The sequence below is a fragment of the Balearica regulorum genome, chromosome 2, assembly GCF_011004875.1.
Source record: "Balearica regulorum gibbericeps isolate bBalReg1 chromosome 2, bBalReg1.pri, whole genome shotgun sequence".
In the NCBI taxonomy this organism is placed as follows: domain Eukaryota; kingdom Metazoa; phylum Chordata; class Aves; order Gruiformes; family Gruidae; genus Balearica; species Balearica regulorum.
This window is the reverse complement of record NC_046185.1, coordinates 76,968,163-76,986,537: the sequence shown is the minus strand read 5'-3', so window position 1 is coordinate 76,986,537 and position 18,375 is coordinate 76,968,163. Positions and strand designations below refer to the sequence as shown.

The 18,375-nt window shown below is 45.6% G+C and overlaps 1 protein-coding gene across 1 annotated transcript in view; it reads left to right on the top strand.

Annotated features, from left to right (window-relative positions):
• The window catches only part of SPMIP7 (sperm microtubule inner protein 7), a 35,802-nt gene extending 18,790 nt beyond the window's left edge, over positions 1–17,012 (top strand). Inside the window, 2 exon segments of the mRNA XM_075747113.1 lie at positions 12,742–12,853; positions 16,426–17,012. Coding sequence (XP_075603228.1) covers positions 12,742–12,853; positions 16,426–16,549 — 236 coding nt within the window. The 3' untranslated portion in view covers positions 16,550–17,012.
• The last annotated feature ends 1,363 nt before the right edge of the window (positions 17,013–18,375 follow it).

Genomic DNA, 18,375 nt, shown 5'->3' with positions numbered 1-18,375 from the left:
GCAAGGTGGAGCCCATGGAGGTGGATCCACCTCAATAACATCCATGGCAGTGGGTCCACCTGCCTCGGGTCACCTGGCAGTACCCCAACCATCCAGGCTCCTTTGCGTCAGACCGTGCCAACAGCGTCGCAGGAGCACCCGGGCAGATCCCTACCGGCGGCTCAGCCTCCACACCTTCATGGCTGGACAATAAACGACAACAAAAGATTAAAACCCCTTTTGTCCTCTCTTATTTGGCACTGCATCTGCACTCCTGTGTCCCCTCCCGGCCTCTGTCTTGGAGTAGGAGGCTCTTTCGGGAAACTTTCCTCTTCCGCGCCCACCTTGGTGCTTTGGCGGTGCCGTACATGCTGGGGTTTTTAGGCTGTAACAGCAAAAACTTGATACTAGTGTTTGAAATGGAGTAAAATCATCATCACAACGGCATGGAACCCTAGGAATTTCTTGTTCCCAAATTATCGGTCTCGCTTCTGTGCCAGGTAAAATTACAGAGGCCATTCCAGGAGTTACTGACAAACACTTGAGAGACAATGCAGTCATTGGTCATAGCCGACACGGGTTCACAAGGGGAAAGTCCTGTTTAACTGAAGACAAACTCTACAGACATCCCGCAGGCTCACCTGCAACATCTCCCACCAAGAAACAGTTCTTTTGTTGACTGTCAAGGGTTGTGTGGGCCCTTCTTTTCCCACCCACCCCCCCCCCACCACCCCTCCGGAAGAGGTGCCATCTCTCCTGCACCAAGCCCCAAGGGGGAAGAGAGGAGAGGGCCTGGCTTCCATCGAGCTGCTGCCTTCCCCAGATGCCAAGGGACATCCCCATCAGCTGTCCTGCCTTCCCCACATGCGAAGGGACGCCCACAACCTTGCGGAAGGCGGCCTGGCCCACTACCGCCCAGGCCCTTACTTCAGACCATCACCAGCATCAGCCCCACCGCTGACCTGAGGGTGCACCACCACTAGCAGCTGCCCTGCGCGTGGGATTTGGCCTGCTGAGCACAAGGCACCGGCCCTCCCACCGTGTCGTCCCCTTCTCCTGTCCACGCCTCACCCATCAGCGAGGTCTTGACAGACTAGAGAACTGGGCAAAGAGGAACCATATGAAATTCGATACGGGCAAACGTAGGGTCCTGCACCTAGGGAAGAACAACCCCAGGCACCGGTACAGGTTAGGGGTTGACCTGCTGGGAAGCAGCACTGCAGAGAAGGACCTGGGAGTCCTGGTGGACAACAAGGTCTGCATGAGCCAGCAGTGTGCCCTCGTGGCCAAGAAGGCCAATGGTATCCTGGGGTGCATTAAGAAGAGCGTGGCCAGCAGGTCGAGGGAGGTTATCCTCCCCCTCTATTCTGCCCTGGTGAGGCCACATCTGGTGTTCTGTATCCAGTTCTGGGCTCCCCAGTTCAAGAAAGACAGGGAACTACTGGAGAGAGTCCAGTGGAGGGCCACAAAGACCATTACGGGACGGCGCATCTCTTGTGTGAGGAAAGGCTGAGAGAGCTGGGTCTGTTTAGCCTGGAGAAGAGAAGACTGAGAGGGGATCTCATCAACGCCTACAAATACCTGAAGAGTGGATGTCTAGAGGAAGGGGCCAGACTCTTCTCGATGGTGACCAGAGTGACAGGACAGGGGGCAATGGGCACAAACTGGAACACAGGAAGTTCCATCTCAACATGAGAAAAACCCTCTTTACTCTGAGGGTGACTGAGCACTGGAACAGGCTGCCCAGAGAGGTTGTGGAGTCTCTTTCTCTGGAGATATTCCAAACTTGCCTGGATGTGATCCTGTGCAACCTGCTCTAAGTGATCCTGCTCCAGCAGGGCGTTTGGACTAGACGATCTGCAGAGGTCCCTTCCAACCCCTGCCGCTCTCTGAATCTGTGAATTGGGAGACCGTGGGAGCCTGTGTCACGGGCCTTGCTGAAGTCAGAGTAAATGGCAGGCACTGCTCTCCCCTTGTCCCACTAGGACAGCCACCTCCTCAGAGCAAGGCTCACGTTGGTGCCAGCACAACTTGTCCTTGGTGAAGCTGTGCTGGGTGTTCCCAGATGTCACCTAGTCCGTCGTGTGCCTCCAACTGGCCTTCTGGCAGATGTCTGAGAAGGGCAAGAGCTTCTTCCTGGAAGCCTGCCGGAAAGCTCTGGGAGAGCTCTTTCTCGGAATGGGTAGGCAAAAGCGGTGAGCAGCTTTGTCCTTCATACTAGTGAACAGAGCAAGGGTGCACCTCAGACTGAACCCACCCCCACCTACAGGTCCCAAGGACCTCCCTCAGCAGCCTCCGGCAGGCTCCTCACGTCGCGCTGGCACGGCAACTCGATGGAAGCCAGGCCCTCTCCTCCCCTCTGCCTGGGGTTCTACGCAGAAGAGATGATGGCACCTCTCCACGCTCCAGGGGCAGGGCCGGGTGACGGCAAAGGAAAGAAGGGCTCACACCACACTTGGCAATCCACAACTGCTTTATGGGGTGCTGGCAGACCTTGCGCAGCCCGGCTGGGCCTCCCTTTCTCATGCCGCCGGCGGGACGTCCGGATGCTTTGGCCTCTCTCAGCCACTGTCGAGCACGGGGGGGCTGTGCCACTTGCAGGGCGCCAGGTCGGTGGGGGTCACTGGAATGACCTCCGACCTTCCTGGAATGTTGTTGCCACCGGGCACAAGATGAGGAGGGGGCTGGAGCCCAGGGCTCACGAGGGGAGGTGGAGGGCAGTCCCTGTGCCCAAGGGGCAGCCTTTCTCTGGGGCAAGCACGATGGCAGGTGGGAGCCAGCCCCTGGAAAGGGGTCCTCAGCCCTCACGACCCTCCTTCTTCACTCACATTTGGGCATCTTTCAGGCCACGGGGCCCCCACACCCAAAACGGCCATATTTGGCCGCACGCATCAGCCACGCTCACAATCGACATCACAGTGGCAGCCTGCTGCTCGGCACCTATAAAAAGAGGGGCCCCTGCAGCTGGCCCACAGTGTGCCGAGCTTCGAGGCCCTCAGATGCCAAGCATGCTTGGAAAGAAGAGGAGCCGGAGCAGCGAGGCGGATGGCTGCCCACCTCGCAGTGGGACGCCGCAGAGCCGCTTCCCGCAACCGCAGGGGAGCAATGCACCTCCCAGGAGGAGGAGGCGGAGGCAGCGGAGGAGGAGGAGGAGGAACAACCAAATCGCACCTCCTGCCACAAGCGCAATGGACCTCACTTCTCTGATCAAGGGCATGCAGGACATGGCTGTAGGCCCAGCAGGGAACGCCACCGGGCCCAAGCGTGTCTGCCTGCCAGGCAGCACCCGGAGCAGCGAGGCGGGCAGCTGCCCACCAGGGAACACTGTCCAGCCAAAGCGGGTCTGCCAGCCAGGGACCAGCCGGAGCAGCAAGGCAGGTGGCTGCCCACCGCGGAAGACCATCCAGACGAAGCGGGTCTGCCAGCCAGGGAGCAGCCGGAGCAGTGAGGCGGGTGCCTGCCCACCACGGAACGCTGTCAAGCGAAAGCAGGCCTGCCTGCCAGGGAGCAGCTGGGGCAGCGAGGCGGGTGGCTGCCCACCGCAGAACGCCACCCAGACCAAGCGGGTCTGCCTGCCAGGGAGCAGCCGGGGCAGCGAGGCAGGTGGCTGCCCACCTCTGCGCGGGACGGGACAGAGATGGTTCCCGCAACTGCCACACAGGAAGGTGCCTCCCAGGAGCCTGAAGATGGCGCAGCAGCGGAGGAGGAACATCACCGCTCGTGCCAGGAGAGCCATCGACCGCGCTCGTGCCACCCGTGTCAGCCAGCACACGGCTGCGGCCACGCAGGGCGGCAGCCTGGAGCGCTGGCGTGCCTACCTGCTGAGGCATATTTTGGGGACCGGGCGTGACAACCCACCAAAAGGCAAGGTGGAGCCCATGGAGGTGGATCCACCTCAATAACATCCATGGCAGTGGGTCCACCTGCCTCGGGTCACCTGGCAGTACCCCAACCATCCAGGCTCCTTTGCGTCAGACCGTGCCAACAGCGTCGCAGGAGCACCCGGGCAGATCCCTACCGGCGGCTCAGCCTCCGCACCTTCATGGCTGGACAATAAACGACAACAAAAGATTAAAACCCCTTTTGTCCTCTCTTATTTGGCACTGCATCTGCACTCCTGTGTCCCCTCCCGGCCTCTGTCTTGGAGTAGGAGGCTCTTTCGGGAAACTTTCCTCTTCCGCGCCCACCTTGGTGCTTTGGCGGTGCCGTACATGCCGGGGTTTTTAGGCTGTAACAGCAAAAACTTGATACTAGTGTTTGAAATGGAGTAAAATCATCATCACAACGGCATGGAACCCTAGGAATTTCTTGTTCCCAAATTATCGGTCTCGCTTCTGTGCCAGGTAAAATTACAGAGGCCATTCCAGGAGTTACTGACAAACACTTGAGAGACAATGCAGTCATTGGTCATAGCCGACACGGGTTCACAAGGGGAAAGTCCTGTTTAACTGAAGACAAACTCTACAGACATCCCGCAGGCTCACCTGCAACATCTCCCACCAAGAAACAGTTCTTTTGTTGACTGTCAAGGGTTGTGTGGGCCCTTCTTTTCCCACCCACCCCCCCCCCACCACCCCTCCGGAAGAGGTGCCATCTCTCCTGCACCAAGCCCCAAGGGGGAAGAGAGGAGAGGGCCTGGCTTCCATCCAGCTGCTGCCTTCCCCAGATGCCAAGGGACATCCCCATCAGCTGTCCTGCCTTCCCCACATGCGAAGGGACGCCCACAACCTTGCGGAAGGCGGCCTGGCCCACTACCGCCCAGGCCCTTACTTCAGACCATCACCAGCATCAGCCCCACCGGCTGACCTGAGGGTGCACCACCACTAGCAGCTGCCCTGCGCGTGGGATTTGGCCTGCTGAGCACAAGGCACCGGCCCTCCCACCGTGTCGTCCCCTTCTCCTGTCCACGCCTCACCCATCAGCGAGGTCTTGACAGACTAGAGAACTGGGCAAAGAGGAACCATATGAAATTCGATACGGGCAAACGTAGGGTCCTGCACCTAGGGAAGAACAACCCCAGGCACCGGTACAGGTTAGGGGTTGACCTGCTGGGAAGCAGCACTGCAGAGAAGGACCTGGGAGTCCTGGTGGACAACAAGGTCTGCATGAGCCAGCAGTGTGCCCTCGTGGCCAAGAAGGCCAATGGTATCCTGGGGTGCATTAAGAAGAGCGTGGCCAGCAGGTCGAGGGAGGTTATCCTCCCCCTCTATTCTGCCCTGGTGAGGCCACATCTGGTGTTCTGTATCCAGTTCTGGGCTCCCCAGTTCAAGAAAGACAGGGAACTACTGGAGAGAGTCCAGTGGAGGGCCACAAAGACCATTACGGGACGGCGCATCTCTTGTGTGAGGAAAGGCTGAGAGAGCTGGGTCTGTTTAGCCTGGAGAAGAGAAGACTGAGAGGGGATCTCATCAACGCCTACAAATACCTGAAGAGTGGATGTCTAGAGGAAGGGGCCAGACTCTTCTCGATGGTGACCAGAGTGACAGGACAGGGGGCAATGGGCACAAACTGGAACACAGGAAGTTCCATCTCAACATGAGAAAAACCCTCTTTACTCTGAGGGTGACTGAGCACTGGAACAGGCTGCCCAGAGAGGTTGTAGAGTCTCTTTCTCTGGAGATACTCAAAATCCTGTGCAACCTGCTCTAGGTGATCCTGCTCTAGCAGCGGTGTTGTACTAGATGATCCTCAGAGGTCCCTTCCAATTCCTACCATTCTATGATTCTGTGGACTGCTGCTCCATCCAAATTTATATCAAGTAAAAGGAGGATGGTCCAAATTCTGAGGAAACTGTACTTTCAGCTCCCCTGGGCTACACAGGGGAAGGAAACTTCGCAGCACAGCTACAGTGACTTCCAGGAAGGCTTAGACTGCTAAATTCTCTGGGCATTTTTGAGAAGCTCCATCTTATTATTAAGTGAAAATAAGTAATGACCCAATTCATTCTTTTTTGTTATTAACAACTACTTTGAAAAAAATCTCTTTCTTATTCAGAAGTGCATTTTGAACCTAATAATTTTGAAAACCATACAGAAACCAATTTTACTGCATCATATGGATTCCCATCATAATCATCTGCTGTTCTCTTTTTCTTAAACATCTTTATAGGTATGTAATTTTGTATAATTCTCCTCCACCCCTACTCACCAGCTTTTTCCTTTGTTGACTTCTTCCCCAGTCAGCTGCTGAAACAAGGTTATGCTCTGTGTGGTATTTTAGCTCTGCAGGTGTTTTAAGGTTCAATGGAAAAAAAGCCTCCCACGCTGGTGATGGGGATTTCCTCTGTGGCATTCATGGGCCGGGCTTTGGTAAAAGCTCAGTCTGACAGACACAAATAACTGTCTTCCTTGGCATTGTTAGAATTCCCTTACACCCTCACTGAGTTAGTAGTATGTAGTGTACTAATAGTGTAGCACACTTAGTGCATTCCAGCAACAGTTCATACCAACCTAGCGTTATATCTGCTTTGTGCTTTTCTCTTTTGTGTGTCTTTTCTATTATAGCACAGCAACTTCCTGATTTCTCACTGTGGTACTTACTGTAACCTACCTCTTAAAATTTGACAAAAGGAGTTAGGACAGAGATTATGTTTTCTTGTTCCACATTAAAAGCCTCTGCCTCCAGAATTAAGTAAAAATCTGGCAGTCATTAATATTTTAAAACTTGCTACTCATAATTCATCAGCTCTGATAACACTCAGTAGAGGGCAGTGCTTACACAATACATATGCATTCTAACAAAGTGTTACTTACTTAGCAGCATTTTTGAAGCTTCAACAAATGCATTGCTATAACACTGGTAAAGTAGATTATGGTACTCATTTTTGACAGATGGAAAACTGAGGAGGCTGAAGTGACTTGTCCAAGGCTGCAGAGGTTGTCTGTGTCAGACAGAGGACAGGATCTGACCAAAATCCATTTCTGGAAGCAGTTGATTGAAATGGGAACTTAATACATACAGTTTCTAGGAAGACAAAGTCCTAAGTGTTTCAGGTCCTGCAGTTCTTGCACAAAGCTATTCTCTGAAACTACCCTTTATTCTTGGTTTCTCAAGCACATTGGGCAAAATGCAACTATCACATCAGTATATCTGTAGTGACTTCAGTCATATTTCTTCAGTGTAGTCAGCTTCTAACTGACTGTGTGCATGCATCCCTTATCATTTCAAATTACCAGAGAAACCTCACAGGCCACAATTAGCTGGGGACAGGACCCTCTGCTGCCTTGCACCTTGCATAGTTATTTTCATGGGCTGCCTAAGCTTTCCCACAATGTAGCTTTTCTTCAGAAACTGACAGCTTGTCCACCATGTATGCATTTCTAGTGATTTTCCAGTTTGAGTCATTTGGGGGGTTTGCTGAAATAGCCTACTTTGACATTTTCCAAATGAGATTTTATTGCTGCCTTGAAATGCTTTCTTGTTTCTGAAAAATATTACCCCCTACTAAAAAGGGGGGAAGATTTGAAAAAGTTGAAAGCAGAATAAAACTGTTTGAAATTGTAGAAACAAAATGTTCCAGTTTAACATGATGCAGAGTATTTCTGAGGAATTACCTTTTCGATGTTTTGAACCTTTTAGAAACTCCAAATCCATTTGTAAATACCCATTCCCTATCCTGCTTTGATGGCTAGGGAGAAGGGTATGAAACACAACCCAGAATGCTCTGTTCAAAAATCCTGTTGGTCCCTTTCTTCGCTCTGTATGGATCACCTTGTTTTGACTTCACAAGTTCTCTCAGGTACATTCTTTCCCAACACAAGAGGCTGTATGCATTGAGTTTCCTGACATAGGATCACATCTGAGGCATTTTTACTGCTGGTTATTCTGCTTGGCAAACAGGATCATGGAGTAAAAGAAAGGCCACAAATGTGTGACATGTCAGTCTTCCTGGAAGGGGATTTGAGGTGGAAGCCGGTTGCCAGTCTTAAGTACTGTGAGACCTGAGAGGCCTGTTTTATAATTGCAGTAACCAGAAGAGCTAGTTAATGACTTAATCTGGTGATTTAGTTCTATGAGATTTATACAACAGTGTTTTTAAGAAAGAGAAAGATGTTAGGAACATCTAGTGCAAGGTAAGAATCGACCAGATTGCTTTCACTAGACAGAATTTTTGCACAAAAAAACCTTTGATACCTCAGTCACTCAAGCTGAAGTGCTAGATCCAAGGTTTTCAAGAATTACAAATTATTTGGGGGAATCTTTATTTTGCTCCAATTAAAACAGCTGACATGGAATTAACACAGCAAACCTGGGCATCCAGTGCTCTGGAGACACCCTAGAGCATCACTTCCAGCTGCTGCTTCAGAACAGTATGGGTCTCCTGTGGATCCTGTGCTGTAGGGGGTTATCTCAGATACCTTAAGGCATCTCAAATAGCTCTAAATGCCGGTATGGGTTGCCAACCAAATTAAATCCATGCTGTTTTTCCTGAACACTACCAGGAAATAAAAATCTTCAGAGACATCCTGAGATGGACATATAGAACAGTGGCACATCGAAGCAGAGGCACTCAGAATCACTACATTCCACTTGAAAAATCTTAGAACTTGCACAGATTCAACTGTCAACACTGTATGTTTCTTACTGTTGGGACTAAGAACTGCTAGCATGATAACAAGGAAGTGTATGAACAAGAGAGATGTCATGGTTACAGAAAGAAAGCTTGATGACGACAGCATAACCACAGAGTTCTGTATGTTGCCCAGTGGTAGCCTGTAACTTAGTTGTTTTCTTTAGCAGCAACAATCTGGTTTAGCAGCTCATCAGAGAAAACACAGAAGAGCTAGACAGCATGATCCAAAAAAAAAAAAAAAACCAACAAAACAAACCACGCAAACACAAACGGGTATTTTTTAACCTCAGTTTCTCCTGCTTTATCATATACATAACCGCAGCAGATTTTTGCATCTTCTTTGCAGGTTCCCAGGAGAGCAGCTGCTTTACTGTAGTGTAAGCTTTCTTACTGTCCTGGTACATTTAGCTTCTCTCTGCCCATTGTTCTTCTCTTTCAGAGCTATGTCCTTCCCACATGTTATGAATATACCAACTTCTGTCAATCCTTTCTAACAGACAGTCTCAAACAAATCTTTATCTTGGGTCACATCTCAGGTTTGATTTTTGGGTCACGTTTAGCCATTTATGATGCTTTTCTCTTTTCTTCTAGTTTTGCAAGTTTTAAAGGTCAGAAGATTTTATCAATCAGTGCATAATGTATTCTAATATCTCTGCAGTTGTATAGTTATTATGTGAGTTAACTCCAAATAGGCTTATAAAATGCTGCAAGTTAATATGGGGCTTCTTGTTGTGATCTTCTCTGTGACACTCATACAATTTCAAGGAAGTCACTAGAATTTCTTTATTACATGTGAGAGATGTATCTTGGTATGTAGCACATCTCCAGGGTAATAAAACCCTGTTGACAGTCTGACTAATTCCTTCAAAGTGATATCACATTTTCAAGTTTAGCTGAATGCATGTGCTTATGCTCGCACTCACCAAATGTCCATTGTGTCCCTCAGTGTGATCCCTGTGTATGCAGATGAAATTTTCTACAGAGTTACCTAATCTGCATGTAACCTAACAATTTTCTACTTGGACATGAAAAAACAAATTTGTCTGCAAGACATTTTAACCAATTCTAAAAATATGTTCTACTGCTGTACTAGATTTTCAGGCCTACTTGTTACCCCTGCATGGCTGCTATCAAGACAGAGAGCAGATTTATTACTTGCTTAGCCAACTACTTGGCGATTCCCTGTAGGTAACAGCTTCCCGAGTGGTACAAAACTGCTATACTGATTCTACAAAGCCAAATTCCCTGGACAGTCATGCACTGGAGCATAGCCCAGGGAGTGTAGCAGTGTATGAATGTGTGGGTTAGTGCAAGGCTACTCCAAAATAAGACAAAAAACTAGATGGTCTTTCTGCTAACCGTGGGTACAAAGATTACAACATATACCGCCATGCTCCTGTGGCAAGTATAGTTCAACCACAGTCCTTTGTTATAACTGTGGTAGGTAGATACAGCATTTTCTCCTTACCTCTGCTATTCTGGTGAGCAATTTCAGAGCTAAGTTTCCCAGACACAAATCAAAGAATTTTCTGATAAACCACATTTCACAGGTATATCCAGTTTTGCATCCTGTACTGAACTTAGTTGTTGAGAAGTAGCTGATCAGCTGTACTGAAACTAATAGCTCGATGCACTTTATATTTAAAGGAACTGTTTATTTTTACCCAGAGTACAGGGGAACCAAAAAATACCTCAGAGATTAGAATCACAGAATCATAGAATGGTTTAAGTTGGAAGGGACATTGAACATCATCTAGTTCAAACCCCCCTGCCATGGGCAGGGACACCCTCCACTACACCAGGATGCCCAAAGCCTCATCCAACACTTCCAGGGATGGGGCATCCACGACTTATCTTGGCAACCTGTTCCAGTGTCTCACCACCCTCACAGTGAAGAAATTTTTCCTTATATCTAATCTAAATCTATCATCTTTTAGTTTAAAGCCATTACCCCTTGTCATATCACTACTTTCCCTTGTAAACAGTCCCTCTCCAGATTTCCTGTAGGCCCCTTCAGGTATTGGAAGGCTGCAGTAAGGTGTCCCTGGAGCCTTCTCTTCTCTAGGCTGAACAACTCCAACTCGCTCAGCCTGTCTTCATAGGAGAGGTGCTCCAGTCCTCTGATCAGCTTCGTGGCCCTCCTCTGGACTCGTTCCAACAGCTCCATGTCCTTCTCATGTTGAGAGCCCCAGAGCTGGATGCAGTACTCCACGTGGGGCCTCAGGAGAGCAGAGTAGAGGAGGAGAATCACCTCCCTTGACCTGCTTGTGACGCTTCTTTTGATGCAGCCCAGGACATGGTTGACTTTCTGGACTGTAAGCGCGCATTGCTGGCTTATGCTGAGTTTGTCATCAACCAACACCCCCAAGTCCTTCTCCTCAGGGCTGCTCTCAATCCATTCTCCGCCTGGCCTGTAGTTGTGCTTGGGATTGCCCCGACCCATATGTAGGACCTTGCACTTGGCCTTGCTGAACTTCATGTAGTTTGCACAGGCCCACCTCTAAAGCCTGTCAAGGTCCCTCTGGATGGCATCCCTTCCCTCCGGCGTATCTGCCACACCACCCAGCTTGGTGTCGTCGGCAAACTTGCTCAGAGTGCACTCGATCCCACTGTCCATGTCACCAAGAAAGATGTTAAGCAGTGCTGGTCCCAATACCAGCCCCTGAGGAACGCCACTTGTCACTGGTCTCCACTTGGACATTGAGCCATTGACTGCGACTCTTTGGGTATGACCACCCAGACAATTCTTTATCCACCAAGTGGGTCCATCCATCAAATCCATGCCTCTCCAATTTAGAGACAAGGATGTCGTGTGGGACAGTGTCCAATGCTTTGCACAAGTCCAGGTAGATGACGTGAGTTGCTTTTGCCTTATCCACCAATGCTGTAACCCTGTCATAGAATGCCGCTAGATTTGTCAGGCACGATTTGCCCTTAGTGAAGCCATATTGGCTGTCACCAATCACCTCTTTATTTTCCATGTACCTGAGCGTAATTTCCAGGAGGATTATTTTAAAAGAGGCAATGTTATCATTCATGAGATCTGAAGACCCATAAAGGACTAATGGAGGCAAGGTTTACAGTCCCAAGGATTTAGTTGATTCAGTAGATGAAACAGCTTGTCATTAGCTCTTTACCTCCATGTATATGGGCAGTCTGGATATACGTATAATTCAACCGTGTCTTATTTTGAGCTGTCAATACAGAACAGTAATGATGATACTCTCTGAAAAACTTTGTGCTGCAAAAAATTGGGATTTTACATTGTTTTATTTTTAATCTTCATGGATTATCTCTCTGAATTCATGTTAGTACCTTCTTTTTTCTTTTTCTTCAATTTTGTCCATCTCTGCTTCATCTTGCAGCAATTGCTATAAAATTTTCTTGTTTGCTACCTCAGAGAAGTAGAATTGTTTCCTCTGTCTCTTTAAGGAACTTTCTTTTTGAATTTCACATTAAAACTTAGCATCATAATTAATAAAAGGCTTTAGTTTTCCAAGATGTGGCACATACTGTCTCAGTCCACTGGTGTATTCAAGCAAGAATTTAAGTCAATGTCTCTAAGCGGTGTTAATAATATTACATATACATGTAAATACATTCTTAATAAATTCTAGGAGAAATTTAGAGAACTTTAGAGAAATTTAGAGAAATTTTGAGAATCATTTGGGAAATCATTTGTGGTTTAAGCCACAAGAAATCACACCTGTTGGCATAGCCTGCTACCTAAATTCCATGTTTGAAGCTGGAACCTAATTATGAGCTAAATCTGTATTACATTTTTAAAGAATATTTCCTTGCTTTTTGTGCTCTGTGTGAACCCCATGATCCCATTTTTCCTTTGAGATTAAATGTTGCTTGTAATCATGAATATCATACCGATATTCAATCTAAACAACAGGGGGAAAAATAAAAAAAATAAAAGGCACTAAAGAACTCATTTTTGCTATGTCTAACCAAAGATTTTGGGTCACATCATCAGCTAGATTGTGATAAAGTTGTTTCGCCGATCTTAAAGAAGCTATGCCAGTTCATACATTCTAAGGACTACTCATTATATTATGAAGACTTTTTACCCCATTCATTTTTGACAAACAATAGCTATTTTAGAACTGATCTGTTAGTCATATTTCAAGCCTATAGTCATTTAATTTACCCTTTCTCTAACCCCCACCCCCCTTTAACTTTTTCCTTCACTCCAAATATCCCTGGATACACTGGCAAGGTTCATTGGTCAGCAACCCACCCGGCAAATTCTAATCTTCCATCAACAACTCCATCAATAATTGCACGACTGCATGGGTAGGTATGAGGTATATTTCTCAGCTCGTTCAGAAAGATTACAGGGAAAATCCTAATTGTATTTATTTAGTTAAAGAACAATTAAATGTTAAGAATGTCATTCTGTTGGCTTAAAAATACAGAACTGCTGGGGTTGGATCCCACTGCATTATTGTCATGCTAACCTGAAATCCTTTTGAGGTTTCAGAATTCTTCTGGAATATTGTAAGGTATGTACTGGGAAGGTGCCTTAACACTGAGGTAAATCATGATTTCTAAATGTGGGTTACTTCTACACTGAATTGTTTTTTCTTTAGCTACAGTCGCTAAGTCATGGCTTAAGTGACTTTTTTTTTTGATTGATTGATCTGTGTGTGTTTTGAAAGAGGCTCATGAATGTCAAAGTTAAAAATTCCCAAAAGCAAACTGTGTGTTCCAAATTTTTGTTGGCAGACTTATGAAATGGGTATTTGCTATACAAAAATAGTTGTTAAAAAAGGGTGGGTTTACTTAGAAGGCAGTGAGAGGAAAAATCATGCCATGCCCCCACACCAATGAAGCCCAGGACCCTGCGACTATGAAATCATCATAGCCCCACATGGCTATTGTGGCTACCTCGTGAAGTGAATTAATAATCTTTATTCTCTCTTGCTCTTCCATACAAGGCTTGTTAAAACTATAGGCCAATATAAATATTTAGGTGTCTAACTCTTGTTGGTTACACTTCAGAACAGCTGAAAAACCCTTTTCCTTTTCTTAGTGCAAAGAGCTTCTTACATTGGCAAAGGACCAACCTGGCCTTTCACCCAGTAGCTTCAGAATAGCTTAATAACTATTTGTTACCCCTCTCTTCTTTATGATTATGTGCTTTAGATTTTGATTTCTTGTTATCCATAATGATCTAGGACATGGTGACACTATACCAAATTTCCACATTTTCCTGAGAAATTTATCTTCCATTAAACTGTTTAATTGTCCTTAGGATTCTGTTCACAACACATCACACTTCTTTTTCAGCACTGCCAATGAAAAGTATCCAAAAAAGGCTTGAGGAGCTTTAGGGAGCTGCCTGGCTTTTAAAGAATTCACCTTGTCAAGTGTTTCATCATTGTGCAAAAGGCACTGACTTACATTTCTGCTGCCCTCCATCCATTCACCTCTGGTCTTTTTCTTTTGTGGTTATACTTAGAAAATAAGCAGTCACCTGTAGTCACAGTTTGCTGTTGACAGGGAATGAAAAGACGCAAGAGAGTCCTGAGTCTCTATCGGCTAATAAAGCTGAACTTGGAGCAGCCTGATGCAAGACTAACTTGCTTGTAAACGTCACAGACAAATACAAAGGCAAATGCACCTTAGCAAAGATCATTGACAGACTTCAGACAGATACCAGATTTCAAGAGCAAAAAGGTGCCACCGTGATCTAAGAAAGGAAAACACATCTGATGATACTTGCTTTTACTTTCCACAGGTGTTACTGTGGGTGTAGTTCATAGTGGATGAATTTTCTTAGTTTTAGCGGATAGCAAGAACGATAGCAGAATTAACATTCTGTGCTAATGGTGACTTTCCAGAACCAGGATGGAATCCCCTGACATTTTTGAAGAAGGGTGTGTAGGAAACAGATAGCAAGGATAATCATACCCCGACATTGTAGACAAGGTTTTACCACCCTTTTTCTGAGCCGAGTGGTATGCTCCCCTGGGGGCAGAACCACTAGTTGCAAAATTGTAGGAATCTTGTTTTACTTTCTTTGGGGCTACTTGTGGAAGAAGTGTTCACTGACTCCTTAAGATGGCGGATCGTAGCCCTCTATGAAACCGCTATGTAAAACGATTAGGGATGCTGACAATCTCCCCCCAGCATTAGTTAGTGATGCCCATAAAAAAGAGATGTTTAACATTTGATTCCTTCCCTTTGTAAAATAAATTATAAAAGTGCTGCTGCTGATTTTAGTGGTCACAGGTCAAGCTAGACTGTAGTGGAGAGGTGAAGAGAAGAGAGGTTGTTCCTGGAATTTGGGGTCAAATTACCCCAGTTCACCGCCACATGCTTTTCACGTAGGACATGACCTCATTCTTACTGTTTTTAAAATGGTGACCCCTTTTATTCTCTCTGTGATCACTCTCAAGCCATGACTGTAGTAATTCCTCAGAAAGTAGCAAGCGATTGCATGTGGTGGATATTTTTATAGCTGCTTTATTTGACATGTCTACAATATACGGTCAGTCTCCTAAAGACAATTATGGGTATCAGAGGGAGTCGCTTGTCTACTGCTAACATGGTCTAATAAATGTTCCTGTCAAAAGTATCAGCAATATCAGATAGACCAGGCCGCATGCAGCCACTTCTGCACTGTATTTCTGTCACATGGAGCTTCCACAGTATGTGGGGCAAAATCCTTTATGCCTGTTTTAAGCATTCTGAACTCAACAGGATTGTACAGGATATAGAACAGAAGAAATATGGTTTCTTCATCAAATATGAATAGTATTTTTATATGTCAAGCTTTACTGATGTATTTTTATTGTATTTTTAATTCCAGGTAAGCCCAAGGTAAAGTCTGAAAATTAGATGTCAAAGTCCTTTAGTGTAATTAAACTTTGGCAGCATTGTTTAGCTTTTCAATAGGAAGAAATGTTTTGTGTTGTTTTGTGTTTTCTTTTGTGTTTAAATGAACTGTCCATTGCTACCCAGAAAACAAAAATCCATCTGCACCATGAGTTTTATGGAAATCTGTTTGCCTTACCATATTTAATATAAGATAGTGCTGGATTTAGTTTGATTTTAGAGAGATGGATTGTACCTTTTCTCAAGTTGCTTTGGAGATTTCAAAAGGGATCTTTACATCAGAAGAAAAAATTTTTTGTTTGGAGAGTGAGTGAACATAAGACTCTGTGGTCAATTCTGTGTCAGCTCTGCTTTTGCTTAGGTGTTTTGCAGCAGAGGGGCTACACCAACTTAGGTTGTAGGTATAAGATTATTCATAGTGCCTCTTCCTATAAAAGATTAGAATACCAGAAGTCTAGCATAAATTGTTCCCTCCCAGACAGTCCCTGGCATATTTTCTAATCCCCATCCCCATATTCTGTACCAGGAGGACTGGGCATCTAAAGCAGGCATGCCATGGTGCCAGCAAAGTGTTTTTTCTGGGCTTGAAAGCCAAACCTCCAGCATGCCCAGAGTTAGCCCTGCAGGCACCACAGGGCCTTATGTGCTGGAATGCATTCAGCACGTTCATGGCAGCTCTCCACAGTGTGCAGGTTAGTTGTGAAGCAGCTGTGTGTGTGTCCAAAAAAGGCTGAAGAGCAGCACGAGGCACAACATACCTTTCTTAGAGCTGCTGTAGGGATCTGTCTTTCAGCATGTTACATACATTCAGAAAGTAAGATTTAAAACTCTTAGGAAGATTTGCCACCATTGTTCTTAAGGGGGCTGATTTTAATACTATGGAATAGTGCAAATTATTAATATTCTCTGAGGCCAATGGGTATAACAGTTTATGAAGAATGCAGTGAGAGGGAAGAAGAGGGAATGTTTAGCAATATGCAATCACTTTTTGAAAGTCTTTTTTCTCTGTCTTTTTGTGACTGCAGATACATAGCAAAACATGGAAGCTTGTCTCAGTATAATCACCAGGGACCTTTTTCCCAAATGGTGACTCCAGTTAGTCCCCAGAATTCTTTCAACAAGAGAGAACGAGAAACTATTACAGTTTAGAAAGTGTCAATCCTTTTTACCTGCATAACTGAGAGCCTCAGTGTCTGACAGTGAGGAGGAAGGAAATGTGTGAAGATGTGTGGATACTTTAAATACGGAACAAAAATAAAATAACATAGAAGTGGGTGTTTGTGGTAGTCCTTATTACAATATTCTCATATTTATGACTTGCTAGCGTTGACAGTTAAAACCATATTAAAAACAAGAGGAGTCGTAAGTCAAAGGCTTGAAACTTGCTCTCTGTACTGGATTGCCTTGTTAAATAAGGTAGAAAATGATGCTGTAGCTGTTCCGTCCATTGGCATAAACATTTTGTGCATATATATAAACAAACATACACATGCAGACACACATATGTAAATGTATTATTAACTAAGAAATCATTACAGAGCAGCAGCCCTTCTCACGAGCTGTCCTAAGCGTGCCTTGTAAAGATGGTTAAATGTCACAGAGTGAGATTTTAATCTTTATGCTGACCCTGTGTGTAGTAGTGAATAAAAGGAGCCAGGTTATGTTCTCTGGTCTGGAGGCTAATTAAGACTGTGTGGCTTGCACCCATGCCTAAATTCTCTTATGCTTAAACTGAAAACAGTTAAATAGGGAAGATGGAGGGACAGTAATTAAGCCTTTATCTTGGCACTGTTTTATTTTCTGGTGTTGGTGGAGGCATCACAAGGAAGTTGCATCCCTGAGAAGGAGAAGACCAAATGAGAATTTATAGTTCAGGGAATTCTACCGTGCTCCAGGGGCCAAAATAGTCCAAATAGTTTATTCTAAGTTGGACAGCATGTCAGCTTGCTCAGAAGTTTCTGTCCTGAGGTCTCTGGTGAGTTGTGTTACCCAAATCATCTATATTGTTGCTCTGTTACCTCTCCTGCTTGCTTTTCTCCAGTAGGCTTTTGAAGTACATATATGTGTAACATGTTTGTAAGAAATAGCTTTCCCATATCCAGTTAAGGGCTTTCTGTGAAAGATTATAAAATGCACCGATGGCAAAAGGCCTTTTCAAGAGCAGACTGAAGTTTCATTGGAAATACTGAAAGGTATGGAACATAAACCACAGAACCAGGAGACAGCAAACCCACAGAAAGAACGAACATCCCTCAACAAAGGGGTTAGATCTGCAGCAACAATAATTGGAATTGAGCATCCAAATCCCTGGTGCTGCTGTGCAAATCTGAGTCATACAGGATATACAAGCCCCTAGGGAATGTGAGATGACAGCTAAGCAAGACAAGCACTGACACTAAGATATACCACTTCTCCTAATAAGACTGTAGAAGATTGCTTACCCTAAAATGGAGTAGAAATATTCCAGTTCTTGAAACGTCTGACCTAACACAGAAATTATAACACTTTTAGCTCTCTATATTTTTATAATGCACAAAACACTGATACCTGGTTTTTTAAAAGAGATACTCTCACCTAATCAGTTTCTCTGTATGTATTAATTTAGAAGTTACATGTACACATGCAAAATTAAAGCTTATGTACAGGTACAGAAGGATGCAAACTGCCTTTCCCTTTTGTGCTTGCCCATTTTGGAGCTGCACATGTGTACAAGTCAGTGAATATTTTAGATTAAAAGATAGTCTCTTTTGCAAATTTGGCTTATTATGTCCCATTGGATTATTATGTACCATATAAAAATATTTGCAAATTTGTTACTGGTTACAAAGGCTGTTTTTATATGCTTGAGAAGGATTCCAATTAAATCTTTCTGAGCCCCAACCCTGCAGTGCAGAGAGAGTGATCTGACTTTGGGTAAGAATGCAGGAACTGTCTTTGTGCAATGCAATGCAGCGTCACAGGCTATATCTTGAACA